The 14531-nt window shown below is 38.0% G+C and overlaps 2 protein-coding genes and 1 non-coding gene across 4 annotated transcripts; 1 reads left to right on the top strand and 2 right to left on the bottom strand.

Moving 5' to 3' along the window:
• Nucleotides 1-761: 761 nt before the first annotated feature.
• LOC130555146 (U1 spliceosomal RNA) lies at nt 762-925 on the bottom strand. The gene has a single exon (XR_008963071.1). It is a non-coding gene; the product is annotated as a U1 spliceosomal RNA (small nuclear RNA).
• Nucleotides 926-1649: 724 nt separating this feature from the next.
• Nucleotides 1650-9602, top strand: LOC130554358 (zinc finger protein 501-like). Of its 2 annotated transcripts, none has more exons than XM_057333945.1 (3): nt 1650-1683; nt 4606-4742; nt 5798-9602. In XM_057333945.1, the coding sequence occupies exons 2-3, from the start codon at nt 4658-4660 to the stop codon at nt 6964-6966; spliced, it is 1254 nt and encodes a 417-aa protein (XP_057189928.1). In that variant the 5' UTR covers nt 1650-1683; nt 4606-4657; the 3' UTR covers nt 6967-9602. The 2 variants fall into 2 exon arrangements, with proteins under 2 accessions (XP_057189928.1, XP_057189929.1); XM_057333946.1 differs by lacking the exon at nt 1650-1683 and adding an exon at nt 1698-1777.
• Nucleotides 9603-12531: 2929 nt separating this feature from the next.
• Nucleotides 12532-14297, bottom strand: LOC130554379 (uncharacterized). Its single transcript, XM_057333985.1, has 4 exons — nt 13958-14297; nt 13351-13638; nt 13043-13144; nt 12532-12926 (listed from the first exon to the last, which is right to left on the bottom strand). The coding sequence occupies exons 1-4, from the start codon at nt 14256-14258 to the stop codon at nt 12910-12912; spliced, it is 708 nt and encodes a 235-aa protein (XP_057189968.1). The 5' UTR covers nt 14259-14297; the 3' UTR covers nt 12532-12909.
• Between the last annotated feature and the right edge of the window lie 234 nt (nt 14298-14531).

Here is a 14531-nt window from a genome sequence, read left to right as displayed (position 1 = left end):
GGCACGAGCAGCCGACATGGTGGAGGCAACCACAGCAACTTAAAACAATCAAAAAGGCAGTAATAAGTTAACGAATGAATAAATTAACGAATAAACAATATAAAAACACTCACCTTAAAACGACTCGATAAGAAATACTTTGCAATTAAAATCCGCTGAAAGCAGTATACCTCCGGTAGATTGAGGGCTCGTGTTACAGAAAGAAAACACGAGCCAGGAAACCTCCAAGAGGCGATCGCAACACAACCCTCCGACCAGACAGGTGATCTTAGCCAAAAGGCCGAGAAGCGATGCCCACAATGGGCGGCGAGTGGGAGAGCCCGGGCCGGCACTGACTATTGCGGTGACGGTGCACATGCGGTTTAAAGGTCACAATCAAATGCATCGTTTAAACACTAGAATCAATCGACCAATTAACGAACGAACAAATAATGAAAATAGAACAATAGAAAAATAAAGGTCAGCGTGGCCTGGCAGAATCTCCATTCAAGATGCGTTCTATACTCTGCGGCGCTTCTGATGAGGCGTCCAATAAATGAATGTACAAACAATTAAATAATTAAACAAATCATTAAAAAAAACAAGCACATTAACAAACAAACAAACAATTACATAAATAATATATATATATATATATATATATACACACACATGGGAAGGAACGAACGACAAACAATCAAATGCATTGTTTAAACGACAACAGAACCAATCGACCAACTAACAAACGAACAAAACTAGTCTCTCTTCCTTTGACGAATGATCAGGGGAGAGCGCGAACGCAGTCCCCCACTACCAGAAATTATGCAGTCGAGATTCCCACATTTGGGGAATTCGCAGAAGTCAACACAACCTGAGTGCAATGGCCGAGCCTCGTCCTGGGTGAACCGCCTTCGTGATCATGGTGTCTCCCCTGCCAGGTAAGTATGATTGACTCCATTCGGGCCAGAGATCCCTTACTTGCCTCTGCGATGCACATCAACGCTGACCCCAAGCGAGCGTTCGGCAACTGCAAGTTCCAGTTGAGTGCTCTGTAGAACCCGTCGGAAAGCGCCCAGAGGCGACAGTCCACAAACAAACATAGACATGGATAGATAGGTCACCATATGCCACTTAGTGGACAACAGCAAAAATGGCTCCTACAATTACTGTGAACATATTTGTACAACCTTTCAACAGAATTTGACGTTTTTCAGCTATTTTAAAGACTGGAAATGTCTTACTAAAAATAACCATGGATTTACTACAAATATATAAAACACTTTCACTATAATAATTTTCAAGTGTGTTTATCAGTCATATTCGTTTAACATGCTGAATCAACAGGTATGTAATATAGAAAGTGTGAGAAAACACAAGACTGTGGTAGGCTGGGAAGTAAATGTATTTATAATTTAGAATGTGCATTTATATAGGAAATATATTTATAGGAAGATTTCAGCAAGTTGAAGAGATAAACGTCCTCAGTTTCATAACACATATACTCCTGCATGTTGTTTTAAAGAAAGCGCTCCATTACGCCTCACCGATGCTTTCCTCGATTATTTTGTTTCACAAAAATCACAAACAGGCTTATTTAAACCTGTGTGCGCTCCTATTCAATAGGGGGCGCTATAGCCCGGTCTACGCCTACTAGAAACATACTAGAAGAACTTCAACTTACATGACACCGGACGAGAAACAGCTGTAAGTTGTTGTTTCCGAAATATTACTCTTGTTGTGTTTACACATCTTTAATCGGCTTTTGAGGAAAAGTGTGAATTAACTCTGACGTTTTTGGGTATGTGTGACTGCTCTAGTTTACTGATTATATATAAAGCGACAAAGAAACACGGATGAGTGAAAAATATGCGATTAATAGGCGGCTGCCTGACCTATTTCTTTATTATTAATAAATCGAGTGAACAGCGCCACGTTAAGCTTTTGCGCAACCATATAACCATGTCTAAAACCCCGAAAAAACAATAACGTTACATGTCAAAATGAACGAGCTTAATGAACACTTGCATTAAATTTGTTGATCAAATAAAATTAAAGACACACACAGGTCCCATATTATCAACCCATATAACACAACAATATAGTTAAGTAATAATTTTACAAATCACAAACAGCCAGCATTGATCGCTAGAAAATATCATCAGTATTCCTCAATAATAGTCATGTTTTTTTTGATGTGATATTTTTCCCCAGAGCACATCATATGCACAAATAATTAAGATTTGTTAAGACCACAGAGCCGTGTCGGGCAGTTCGTTGATGGATGGATGCACTTTTTGGAGCTTCAAAAAAATTGCTCCCCATTCACTCCCATTCTACCGCTTTTAAGAAATGATACGTATGTGGTATTATAACTCTGACTGCATTATTCTTCAAGAAAGTCATATTCAGTCAGGATGCCTTGAGGGTGAGTGAAACATGGGGAAATTTAGTTCTGCCTCTGAAATATCCCTTTAAGGTAAAGACACACCAAACTGACACTAAAGAACTAGTGCTGAGGAAACACGACCGTGACGTCTCCTCGCATCGCCTGCGCTAAAAAAGCTGCACTTTAGCACACCGGACAGACTACAGTCGATAATCAATAGCGATGAATCTCTGAGAACATTACTTTTCCACATCAGCAGGTGGCGGTTGACATTGAAAAAGTAAAAACGGAAAAGTCAGAGCTATAACCAAGCAGCGTTCACCATTGTTTACACCAGCAGCGCTCATTGCAGAGGAATCTGTGTTGTTTTTTTAGTTATGGCCACTAATTTTCAGTCTGCACTGGCATTATCACTCCTTGGTGTTGTTGTTTTTTTGGTCAAATAGGGAAAGAAACGGATAAGGAGAAACCGCACTAAATGGGTGAATTCGTGGATACTACAGTGACATCATTGGTTTGCTTTCATCAGTTCCATTTTATTTCTCGAGTGCTCATTCGCGAAGCTGAACAGCGTATCGGAGTTCTATTTCTCTCCGACATGCTCCGCAGCCGATTTGACATGCAGAATCGACAATAAAACAGCTGACGTCTGACTAGAGGTATAACGGTGCAGACCAAACCAACAAAACTAAAGCCAACCGACACTTAAAAACCATCTGACATGGCCAGACGTCCGACCGCCGGCTTGGTGTGTCCCGTGCTTAACACACCTAACTCAGAAATCAAAAACTAAAAAAAAAAAGAAATTTACTTTATTGCCTTCAAAACAGATTGTCCAATATCTCTACGAAAACACATCAAAACTTATCACAAATTCACAGATGATTGTCTTCTAATAGTTAAAGAAAAATGTCCAAAGCACAAATCGCTTGACCTATGTAAAATATCCATGTTACAATGACCCCTGGGTTAGTTCGTGCTCCACTCACCCCTAGATGTTGAACATGAGCATGTGTGTGTGTGCAAAATGTATGCATCTATTGTGTGATACCTATGGATGGGTACCGGGTTTTTTTTCTGAAACGTGTGTGGAAACGGCAGTATAGACGAGGATCGTTTGCGTCTTAAAACCCCATTTTAAAATGAAAACCCACTAGTATAAACGGGACCTTATTCACGCTAACTGTGTTGTCGACACCAGGGTGCGAGTTGCATTCACATTCATGCGAATCACTGCATCCCATGATGATGCCGAGTGAGGTAACGCATCCTTGACTATGACGTGTAAAAGTTCATTTTCGGTTATCACCAGAGGGGTGTCACACTGCATTGGCAAGCCTTTTTAAGTGATATTTACATGTCATCGTTTAAGTTTGCACAGTGGGAAACAAACAAACCGCTGGCATTATACATCCTAATCGTTTGACCTTATCGTTTGCTCTTCTTTTTGGTCGAATGAATGCGTTTCATGCCACCGCCACCGTATGTGAAAACTGTGGTTTTGGTAGTGTTTTTGTACCTATATCAAATTGATTTGACTGTATATATTTAACTGTATATGTTTAAACGAACATGTCTCAGACAGTAAAGGGTTATCAACAGACAGCAGTAAAGAGTTAATTGGAGACACTGTGATGATGTCACAAGACATTAAACAAGCAGTGAGACGTGTTGCAGTTCATTATAGATGTCCATCTAAGCAAAGATATTAACATTAACAAGATGCGCCACTGCCGGTACAATGAATGGTGAGGAATGCAACTGGCAATATGGCCGCTCTAGCGAAAGAAAGCCCCGCCTTCCAGTAAAATGAGCCAAGCGTCAATCAATAAAGACTGAGGATTCTCTGGGGCGGGGCTTTCGTTTGCCAGCCAGTGCGCAGGCGCAGTTGATGAGGCGACCTCGAAAAAGGTGATTTTTAGCAAAATTTAAGCTTAGCAAACCAAAGTTATATTACAGTTCATGTCATGTTTAACTATCGATCGGAAATATGCTGTTTAGTTGTGATTTTTGCCAGCGATTCTGTGGACTTGCTGTGATGTAAATAGCTGCCCAGAGGTGTTGCAAACATGGCCGCCGAGTGGCACGACTTCCGTAAAAGGACTTTGATCCAACACGAGTTTACAAACTGTTGACTCCCCTTTTTGCTAATATGTCGTGCACAATATAATTTTCACAATTAATTATAAGCATAATGCATACTTGGGCTAAAAAGGTATTTTATTTATTGATTTTGTCAGATCTGTTCCTCTGAGTGGCCCACACAGAGATTCTGTGACAGTATTGTAAAAAATGGAAATCGTTAAAGAGGAAAATGAAGACGTGAATGATCCAGACCCGTGCAGAATGAAAACTGAAGATACTGAGGAACAGACAGGTTTGTGTCCATAATTCTTATTTTATTAATGATTGGTGCAAAACATCAAAGAAATAGTGAAAATTATCGGTAACACTTTACAATAAGGTGCTGTTATTTAACATTAGTAAATGCATTAGCTAACGTTAGATAACAATGAACAATTTAGTTTTTCATCATTTCTTAATCCTTGTTAATGTTAGTTTATGTCAATACAGTTATTCATGTTAATTCATGATGCATTAACTAATGTTAACAGTGACCATGTTTGATTTTAATAATGTATTAGTAAATGCTGAAATGAACACTAATTAACATTAATAAGTGATGTATTAGTATTGTCCATTGTTAGATTATTTTAGCTAATGCATTAACTAATTGTTAATAAATAGCACCTTATTGTAAAGTGTTACCAAATTATCTCATAGCTTGAAGAAATAGTAAAAATGTGTATTTGAACGTAAAAAGCACTTACATTCTGTTTACATTCAAACGCGACATAATCTCTGACTACACCCAAAATATGTTTCCCATGAGCATATCATTTCACTTCAGAAGACATTAATAAACTCTTTGATACAGTACGTATGTGCTTTTCAGAACTTGAAAGATCGGGCATTAAAAATAATACAAATATATTGTGCTTGTGCTCATGTCTTTGTCACCTTTTTCACTTTCTGCATCCTTGATATTTAGCATGCCAAATATCTCTCGGACATCTGTGATTTTAGTTCTTCTTGCTGATATTTTCGTTTTCCATTTTTATTAGTTGATATGAATGTCAATATATTTTCATCATAAGTTTAGTCATAAATTAGTTAGACCTAATCGTTTGCTCGTCCTTTTGGTCGAATGAATGGCTGGAAGTAGTTCTAGAACAAGAAAATCGGTTAGAGGTGCTGATTTATTAGCAAAAAATCTGTTGACCTCTATAAAAATGTATCTAAGCACACCATATCCCAGTATCATTTGCCTACAATTATATTAAGATTTAATGATCATTTTAACATAAGAGTGACAGAAAAACTCTATCTAGAACATAAACTTCACGCTTGACTTCTTTCGTTTCATTTTAGATCTGGTGCTGGAACAGACATATGAAAGTGATCCGAATGAAGATGAAGAGAAACATCAGCACCAGAAACCTCATCATTTCAAAACGGAAGATATGTCTTCTGGTTCTTCGCAAATGAAAAAGACTTTTACAAAAGGAAGGCAAAAATCTGAAAGCAGAAAATCTTTTAGGTGCCCTCATTGTGAAGAGGTCTTTGGACGAAAAACGGACTTTGAGCTGCACGTAAGAATCCACACTGGAAAAAAGCTTTTCACCTGCCCTCAGTGCGCAAGAAACTTCTTGTACAAAGGCAAACTTGCAAATCACTTAAGAATTCACACGAGTGAGCTTCCATACACGTGTCTTCAATGTGGAAAGAGTTTCAGACACAAAGGATCGCTTAAAGACCACATGAGAGTGCACACTGGAGAGCGCCCGTACACATGTGTTGAGTGTGGAAAGAGTTTCACACAGAGTAGTAGTCTAAACGTTCACATGAGAATTCACACCGGAGAGAGCCCGTACACGTGTGTTCTGTGTGAAAAGAGTTTCACTTTCAAGGGTAACTTTAATGTCCACATGAGAATTCACACCGGAGAAAGCCCGTACTCGTGTCTTCGCTGCGGAAAGAGTTTCGCACACAAAAGTAACTTGAAGGATCACAGTAGAGTTCACACCGGCGAGCGCCCATACACATGTGTCCAATGTGGAAAGAGTTATACGCAGAGCAGTCGCCTCACGGTCCACATGAGAGTGCACTCTGGAGAGACCCCGTACACATGTGTTCAGTGCGGAAAGAGTTTCACAAGCATAAGTATTTTAAACGACCACATGAGAATTCACACTGGAGAGAGCCCGTACACTTGTGTTGAGTGTGAAAAGAGTTTCATTTACAAAAGTAACTTGAAAGTCCACATGAGAATTCACTCCGAAGAAAGCTTGTACACATGTCAGCAATGTGGAAAGGGTTTTGTGCAAAAAGGAGCACTTAAGGAACACATGAGAGTGCACACCGGAGAGCGGCCGTACATATGTGATCGGTGTGGAAAGAGTTTTACACACAGTGGTAGTCTCAAGGTCCACATGAGAGTTCACACTGGAGAACGGCCATACACGTGTGTTGAGTGCGGAAAAAGCTTCGCTTGCCGAAGTAATTTTCGGGAACATACGAGAATTCACACTGGAGACTAGACTTACAGACCTTGAGAGTCACATGACAGCTTGCTTTCGGTGTGGAAAAGTTGTACACGTTTCTTTTGGAAAATGGATTACACCACTGTTCACAGTGTGACAAGATTCCCACGTGTTATTCCACCACATGTAAAAGAACACCTGAAAAAATGTTTAAGGATCACTGGTGACCTGAAGTCTTTGTGTACTTGTTAAAGTCCTTAGTAGAGCCAGTGACTTGAAAGAGCACCAGACAATCTTAACTGAAGAAAGAACACGAGAACGTTCCTACTGGAGAGGAGCCCTCAAGTTTGGCATTTTAGCAGTCAGTTTATATACTGACACACGTCAAAAATATTGTCACAGTGAGGAAAGACCATCCTTAAATCCAACACTTCAAGAAACTTATTTTATTAATTGCAATATTTGTCCATGATAGCTTTTGGCAAATGTTGTGAGCATATTTTTAAGTGTTAGATTTCTCCACATTTTATAAATACATTTATTTTCAGTGAGATTAGTACATTTGCAATTAATTGCCATGTACTGTTGACCCGAGTGACCAAAATGTTGTGTTCTTGCATTATTTCTGTGGTGTTTGGGTGAAGAATCTGAATACTCATGTTTGATGGCATTTGAAATGTTTCAGTGCAACTGGTGGAATGGTCTCGTCCATATATTTGTAGTAGTATTAATGTGGCACAACACAGTCTGACATCTAATGATTCGTGTTGATGGACACAAAGTTTCCATTTTTTCATGTCACTCAGCACGACTTTCAATCTAATGTATTGTAATACGATGTAACGTTCATAATAACAAATCAACGCAATCTGATGGTAATTCGCACCTATTTTACGAGGTGGCTCATTCGTACGTTTTATTGTGATTTGACTTTGCCCCTGAGCCGTTGAGTTTAGGGACGGGGATGGCTCTATCGGGGCCTCTATCGCTGTTTTGCCACCTCGTAAAATTTGTGCGTTTTAGCAAAATTAGCCTTTGCACCTGTGATTTTAGGGTTTAGGGTGGGGTAAGGGGTTGCTTATAGCCACCTCGTAAAATAGGTATAACTTCCTGTCATATCAGTTTATAAATAAATAAATGTTTATACACACGTGACCTGTATATTTAAAGTCATGCTGAGTGAGGCGAAAACATAAGAAAGGGGGAATTTGTGTCCATGAACACGAATCAATAGATATACAGTAAATTAGATACAGTATCTCACAGAAGTGAGTACACCCCTCACATTTTTGTAAATATTTTATTATATCTTTTCATGTGACAACACTGAAGAAATGACACTTTGCTATAATGTAAAGTAGTGAGTGTACAGCTTGTATAACAGTGTCAATTTGCTGTCCCCTCAAAATAACTCAACACACAGCCATTAATGTCTAAACAGCTGGCAACAAAAGTGAGCACACCCCTAAGTGAAAATGTCCAAATTGGGCCCAATTAGCCATTTCCCCTCCCCGGTGTCAAGTGATTCTTTAGTGTTACAGGGTCTCAGGTGTGAATGGGGAGCAGGTGTGTTAAATTTGGTGTTATCGCTCTCACTCTCTCATACTGGTCACTGGAAGTTCAACATGGCACCTCATGGCAGAGAACTCTCTGAGGATCTGAAAAAAAGAATTGTTGCTCTACATAAAGATGGCCTAGGCTATAAGGCTATAAGAAGACTGCCAAGACCCTGAAACTGAGCTGCAGCACGGTGGCCAAACTGTTATACAAACTGTACACTCACTACTTTATATTGTAGAAAAGTTTAATTTCTTCAGTCTCATCCATCCTTATATCAGTAACATCAGCCATCGTGGTCTTGCTCATCCGAGCATTTTTACGTTTCTTTGCAAAAAAATGGTAGTTTCCTATGGAGGATGTGAAATGGTATAAAGAAAATAATAAATGCAGGAATAAATGAAGTATGAAATGTAAAAGTACATGAATAAATGTAGAAATAAATAAATTCATGCCGAAAATATATAAAGAAATGCAGAAAACGTAGAAATACACTTTTTATTAGAATATATATAGACCGTTTCAATGGGTTTGCGCGCATGGCTGCAGTTAACTTCCGGTCTGTGTTTGTTTATCGGTCTGGCTAGTGTCAAATATAACTACTTATATTTTATTTAATATTTGTTAATATTATTGTTTTATTTTAAAATAATTGTATTATTTGTTGTATGTTAATTGTATTAAATAAACGATTTGTTGAATGGGTCCTGTAGTTTGGTCGCTTTTCAAGAAACCGTATGGTACACTGACATCTAGTGGTTGAGATTGGTATCGCAGTCTAAATCCAAAATATTGGAGAGGCAAGTTTAGCCAAGTAACAGTTCTTCTCTGTTTTTTTTTGCTTGTTATCAGAAATATATACTGTATATACTGTATATACTATTACGGTAGATCAAAACATTCGGTGGTGCTCATTAAAGGGCTCATATGGCGCAAACACGTGTTTTCTGTGTCTTTGGTGTGTTATAAGTTGCTCATGCATGTATTAGACACGTAAAATTGCAAAAATTAAAGTGTGGGAACAAAAGAGTCATTCTATGTAAAAGCGAATGCTCACCCAGACCTGCCTGAAACGCCTCGTGTAGCCACACCCCCACAAATCTACGTCAGTTGGTGGTCTGATTTGACTAAGACCGCCCAAATGTATACACCAGTAAGGTGGGCGTGCCTATCAGTACAATTGAAGAGGAACCTGATGTTCCAAATATGGTAAGAGGCGTTACATTTCCCTCACACTCTTGCAGTATTTGACCAATCACTACGCACTGGTGAACTGGCCAATCATAGCACACCTCGCTGTACAGAGCCATGAGCTTTGTTAAAAATCTGCGTGTTTCAGAGAGGCGGAGCAAAGAGAAGATACAAACATGCACGGTATGTGGAAAATACAGCGCTTTTGAACCTTAAATCGTGTGTACACATTATATTACATCTAAAAGAAACGATAATATTTGTTTTATCCATGTCATATGACCCCTTTAAGACAACACCATTCATTTAAAGTCAGGTGGGTGTACTTGAGGGTGAATCAATGATGACAGAATTTTCATTTTTGAGTGAACTGTCCCTTTAAGACAATCCCTGTCCGGGTAACCACCCCATATTTGTGTGTGTTTAAATTATGTTGTTTTTCTTGGTTTTGGTGTTTGTATACAGCTGCTTTGATGCAATGCAAATTGTAAAAAGCGCTATAAAATTGAATAGAATTTTAAAAACTTTTCTTTGGGTGCTGTTGGTTAATTGTAATATTGGAGCTGCATTGATCATGGTGCATGTGTTTAACTCATCTTAGTCAGAGCTACACTGAATTAACTCAAGTTCTTTTATCATCTCAGAGCAAACCAGCTCTGTTTGACGTGTTTCCCGTACACGACTAGACTGAAAACATCTTGCACTGACATATCTCAAAATATAGATGCTGTTGTTTTGTCTCAGAATGTACACGAGTAATTTTTTTTTGCAAGGTATGTTTGTAAAAACTATATAAATGCTTAATCTGATCAGGGATGGATTACTGACTGGGCCAATGGGGCCAGTGCCCAGGGGTCCTTGACTGACATGAGCCCAAGGGGGCCCTGGGCATCAAGGCTGTACCATCTAGTTTGGTACAGAAAACAACAATGAAAACAAATGTTTATTTATGTTTAATATGCACACACTTGGCCAATAAAGCTCATTCTGATTCCGATGTGGGTCCCATAGCCTATACAAGGCCTCTTTGTCTGTGAGGGCTCCGTGGCACTCCTGTTACAACTGGGCCCTGTGAATACACTGTAAAAATGATATGATCAACAAGTCATGGCAACATGTTTAAGTTATACAAGATTCAATGTAATGTAAGTTTAAAAAAAGGTTTATGGTGACAAATAATTTTCTATTTATGTGATGTATTAAATGTATATTTGACAGTTAAAGACGTGTTTTATACGCTTTAATATGGCTCATTGTTGATTTTTCGTTGTGTAGCTAATATTAGACTTCTGTAAACCCTGTACAGATTATTTTTAGTGTAGCCTAGGCATTTGACGCAGAGCAAGAACGGTTTGAAGTGCAGTAAATTAACTGAAAAAATTGTGGGGGGACCCTCGGAGGTAACTGGACCCTGGACGCCTTGAAGTCATAATCTGTCCCTGAATCTAATCCCTGCCCGAGAAACTACCCCCTTATGTTTTAATTCAGAGTTGGTTGAACCTCTATGAACCTCTATATTGAAATGGGCCTCTGTTGCATGTTTTTTACCTTTGCCATCTGTGCTCAGTGTTTACATTTTGCAAAGTGGTCCATAATCACAAGTATTAATGTGTCATTTTTGAAATCTTGAAAAATGTTCTTTTTTACATTGAAGCATGATTGCCATCCGTTATAACTTAAGCCAAAAACAGCACAAAGTAGGCTATAAAACATTATTATAAGGCTGAATAACATTAAGACAATATATTTGTATTTTAATTTTTTATATTTTGTATTCTAAGGACAAAAGCATTAGACAGGCAATAAGAGAAGAGGCTGTAGTAGTAATGAAAGAATGAGACATACAGTAGTGCCAAAATGAAACAGCAGACATAAGATGATAGTAAATGCAAAAGGATAAAAAGGTGCGTGCGTGCGTAATTCCGTTCTTTGAAATGATGAGGGGTGAGAAACACCAGGTGAAACTGGGTGTGAGTTTTGGAAAATTTAGAGATGTGTGAAAAGTTACTTTGTGTTTTCAATAAACTATATTGCATAAAATAAATTCTTGCAAAACATATCATCATCTCTGAGAATACGCCAACCCCTAATTTGTTTTTACTCTCACATCTGCAAGTTATTAAATAATCAACAAATGAAATTGCAAAGCATCTATTTGCAAAAACATCTATTTAATTGCTGTATTGCACATCTATACCAATTTTTTGCTGTTTACAATTAAGAAGTTAAACAGCTGGTTAGAATATTGCATACATTTTTATTATTGTGTAACACTTAATCCTTTTCAAAGATAACCTCCTTGCAACGCTCTGTGAACGTTATTTTATGGTTGCAAATTCCAAAAACAGTCCCAGAAGAAACAGGTATAGGAAAATAATACCATGAGGTGAAAATTCTGTCTGCAGGAAAATGATTGGTGCTCATCTGCCCTTCTTTAAGAGACTGCACATCTTCAGCGTGAGAAAATCACTGCAGACGTCAAACACCAAGGCCACTGCATCTGTTGCAACAAAACACGGAGCATGAGAACATCCAAAAGCCTATGGAGTCCTCTTTTAGTTTATCTATGTCATAAACAGATCTCCAAGTAAGTGCAACATTCCCATTGTGAACATAATGTTACATACACTATATAAATTCAAGTCATTTATTCATCTCGCTGTACAGTACATCAGATCATTGAAGTTCTTTGACAAATATTCTTTGTAATTTGAATAAAATAATAAAGAAATTAAACAGAAATTAAAAAATAAAAAGTGTCCATTTCTTACAGTATAAGATTATGCTAACGTGGAACATTGACAAACATTTAAAACAGTTAATAACTTATTTTAAAATGTGACCATGTACACCAAGCTGCTAAGAAAGATACTTCAACAAGTAAATATTATAACATTTTACTTGTAATAAAATAAACAAGAGGGCAAAATAGCTGCTAGAATCATCATAAAAGCAATGCATGTATAAATAAAAACAGGCAATCTGTGTTTAAATATGAATTAAAACAGAGTGTTGGAACATCCATGACCGACACAAAGGATTACAAATCACATTGGTTTAGGTCTTCAGGGTTAAGCAAAACATGAAGGTTTAAAAAAAGCATCCTGCATTACACCACTATAATGTCTGGATGGACATTCTGAGTGATGGTGACACAAACACAAACACTGCAACTAAAATCCTGTTCGTTGTTCCTCCTTCTTGTACGTTTTTGTGCACGTTATGTCATTGTCTGTATTGTTCTATGAAGCTTTAGCAATTTTCTTCAGCTGGTTGAAACAAACAAATGCCAGAACAAATGTTATAAGAAGCTTTTTAGCAACATTTTGGAGGTGTAAAACAAAAACTACAATACACAAATGTAAACGATGTATGTGATACTTACCCTGTTGTTCTGCTTTCCTGTGGGCGCACAATATCCAAACTGTCACTGCGACAGCTAAAGGAATCAACAATAGAAGCACCAAACAGTACAGCAAAGAGATTTCTGAAATAACAGACCAAACAGCTTGATGTCAGTCACAATAACAAACACACGACAAAATTCATATCTATTTAAACATTGCAATAAAACATTTTTTTCAGACTCATCCAAGTATTCGATGCCCTCATCTCTTCAGCAAAATCCCAGGTTTTAAGAAGTCAGTCATTTAAAACTGGAGAAATATAACGTGCAAAGCTGGCACAGACTACCTGAATGCGGCTGACAGAGATCTGTGATGTTGACTCGTGTAGTCTGGTTGCTGATGAAATTATTTACGACACAGCTGTAAATGTTTTCATCATAATGCTCCACTTCCAGTGCCAGAGACAGAATGGTGCTGGGATCGGAGCCACTGATGTTGGACAGTAAATCATTTCCTTTGTAAAAGGAAAGAGTCCCCCATGACACGTTCCTCACAGAACACAACAAAACACATTCTGAGCCTGAAGATCTCTCTAATGACGAGTCATTGGTAATGACTGGAACAGCAAGAGGGGCTGGAACACATGACAATAGTTATCAAATAATCTCACAAAGGAAAATCACAGAAAGAGAACCAGTCAGGTATTGAAAAAAGTCAACTCCTGCCTAAAATCTATGATAATTTATGACAATAACATGGCATTTCAAACCCGCACTATGCTTTACACACAACAGAGGTCAAACTATGAATTTCTTGTTGTTTCGAAAGTACTGCATAAAGATTCTTCAAAACAACAACAGAACGTGAGGGAGACTGAAGAATGACATATATGTAATTAAAGTGCGAAGTAATCCTTCAATTTTTTGTTTCATATATTGAAAATACTTCCTCACCATAGACTTTAATACAGAATCTCCTGTACGAAGTTTTTCTGTTGTTGATGATGGTTAATTTATAAAGTCCAGAGTGTTCTGTACTTATGTTCTTAATGGTCAGAGATCCAGTCTGATGGTCCAGTCGCAGCTGGTCTCCAAATAGCTCCTCGTGACACACATATATGGAAAGCATATATGACCATTTAATGATTTCAGCTATACGAGTGCCTGGACTGTCAGATCCAAACAACCACGATATGTGATCATTTCTTTGAATTGCTTCGATATCTGTGCGTAGGGTGACCGACCCTCCCACCATCACTGACACTGTCTTAATGTTATCTGTCGCTGCACGAAACACACCTGGAAAACAAAAACATCATCAATAAATGTATTATGGAAAATAGCAAAATGGCTTTTTTTTAAAGAAATGTTTTAAGAGACTTTAACAAGATAATGTAAGATTGAGTTTGGTGGAGCATGGGTGCAGCTCAATGTAAGAATCCAATCTACACTCTAAAAGGTTGAACTGTGATTTTACCGTGAAAACATTGAGTACATTTTAAAGCTACGAGATCAATGAAATATACTG

Source organism: Triplophysa rosa, linkage group LG5, assembly GCF_024868665.1.
Source record: "Triplophysa rosa linkage group LG5, Trosa_1v2, whole genome shotgun sequence".
Classification (NCBI taxonomy): domain Eukaryota; kingdom Metazoa; phylum Chordata; class Actinopteri; order Cypriniformes; family Nemacheilidae; genus Triplophysa; species Triplophysa rosa.
The sequence above is the reverse complement of the archived record's forward strand: the minus strand, read 5'-3'. Positions and strand labels throughout refer to the sequence as shown.